The 966-nt window shown below is 56.3% G+C and overlaps 1 protein-coding gene across 1 annotated transcript in view; it reads right to left on the bottom strand.

The window, feature by feature from the left end:
- Window positions 1-121, bottom strand: part of LOC102880478 (putative serpin A13) — a 13,341-nt gene extending 13,220 nt beyond the window's left edge. Inside the window, 1 exon segment of the mRNA XM_025042117.1 lies at window positions 15-121. Coding sequence (XP_024897885.1) covers window positions 15-121 — 107 coding nt within the window.
- Window positions 122-966: the final 845 nt, after the last annotated feature.

The raw sequence follows: 966 nt of genomic DNA, 5'->3' as shown, positions 1-966 counted from the left end.
TCCCAGAAGCCAACAGCTTGTAGAGGCTGAAGGCAAAGTCGCTGCACTGGAGGCTGATCTGAGGTTGTCCACAGGTGTCCTGTTGCACTGTTCCCCTGGTCATGTTCTCCTGATCAAGCATGTCGCCCCGAACTTAAAAGCCAACAGCTTGCAGAGGCTGAAGGCAAAGTCGCTGCGCTGGAGGCTGATGTGAGGTTGTCCACAGGTGTCCTGTTGCATTGTTCCCCTGGTCATGTTCTCCTGGTCAAGCATGTCGCCCCGGAGGCCGTGGACAGTGGGGCAGAGCCCAGCCACCAGGAGTCCCAGAACCAGGAGAGATGACATCCCCTCTGCTCTCAACTCTGGGAAGCAGAGCTCCTTTAAGTCTCAGAGGGCCGGGTGGTGTCCCGATCACCTCCCACTGCCCCCCACGTGGCCTGTGTCCTGGTCTCTGCCTCCGCTGGTTTCGTGACGTCCCAAGGTCAGGCATTCTCCTGGGCACCCCACGTATATGATTACCATCTGTGCTCCCTGTCACTTTGTGTGATTATTGCCATTTTTCCTCAATGGAGAAATTGGGCACAGAGAGGTGAGGGGCTTGCCCAAGGTCACACAGCAAGCACGTGGAGGAGCAGGGCTGAGAAGGTGGGGAAGCTAGTGATGAGTGTGAGGTGCTGTCCAACCAGGGCGCATCTTTCCTTCCCCTCCTGCTTGGTGAGCAGATACCCGTCAGAGGGGACTAGAAAGCACTTTTCCTGATACTCCTTGTCTACCCCGCAAGTAGAACCCCGGGAAGGAGCCCTGGTCTCTCAATGACAAGTTGTGTGGTACCTGGTCACAGTTAGGACTCATTGAGAGAGGGCACAGAAAGCGAAGCTGTAGCCCGATGGCCCTGATGAGGGTTGGTGCAAAGACCAAAGGAAGGTAGAATGTTCTTTTCGGCCTCTGCCGGGCTGACGGCTGCCAGTCATTTCTGCTATAAGCCCG

This window comes from Pteropus alecto, unplaced genomic scaffold, assembly GCF_000325575.1.
Source record: "Pteropus alecto unplaced genomic scaffold, ASM32557v1 scaffold8, whole genome shotgun sequence".
Lineage (NCBI taxonomy): Eukaryota > Metazoa > Chordata > Mammalia > Chiroptera > Pteropodidae > Pteropus > Pteropus alecto.
Note: the sequence above shows the minus strand (reverse complement) of the source record. Positions and strands in the feature narration are given on the sequence as shown.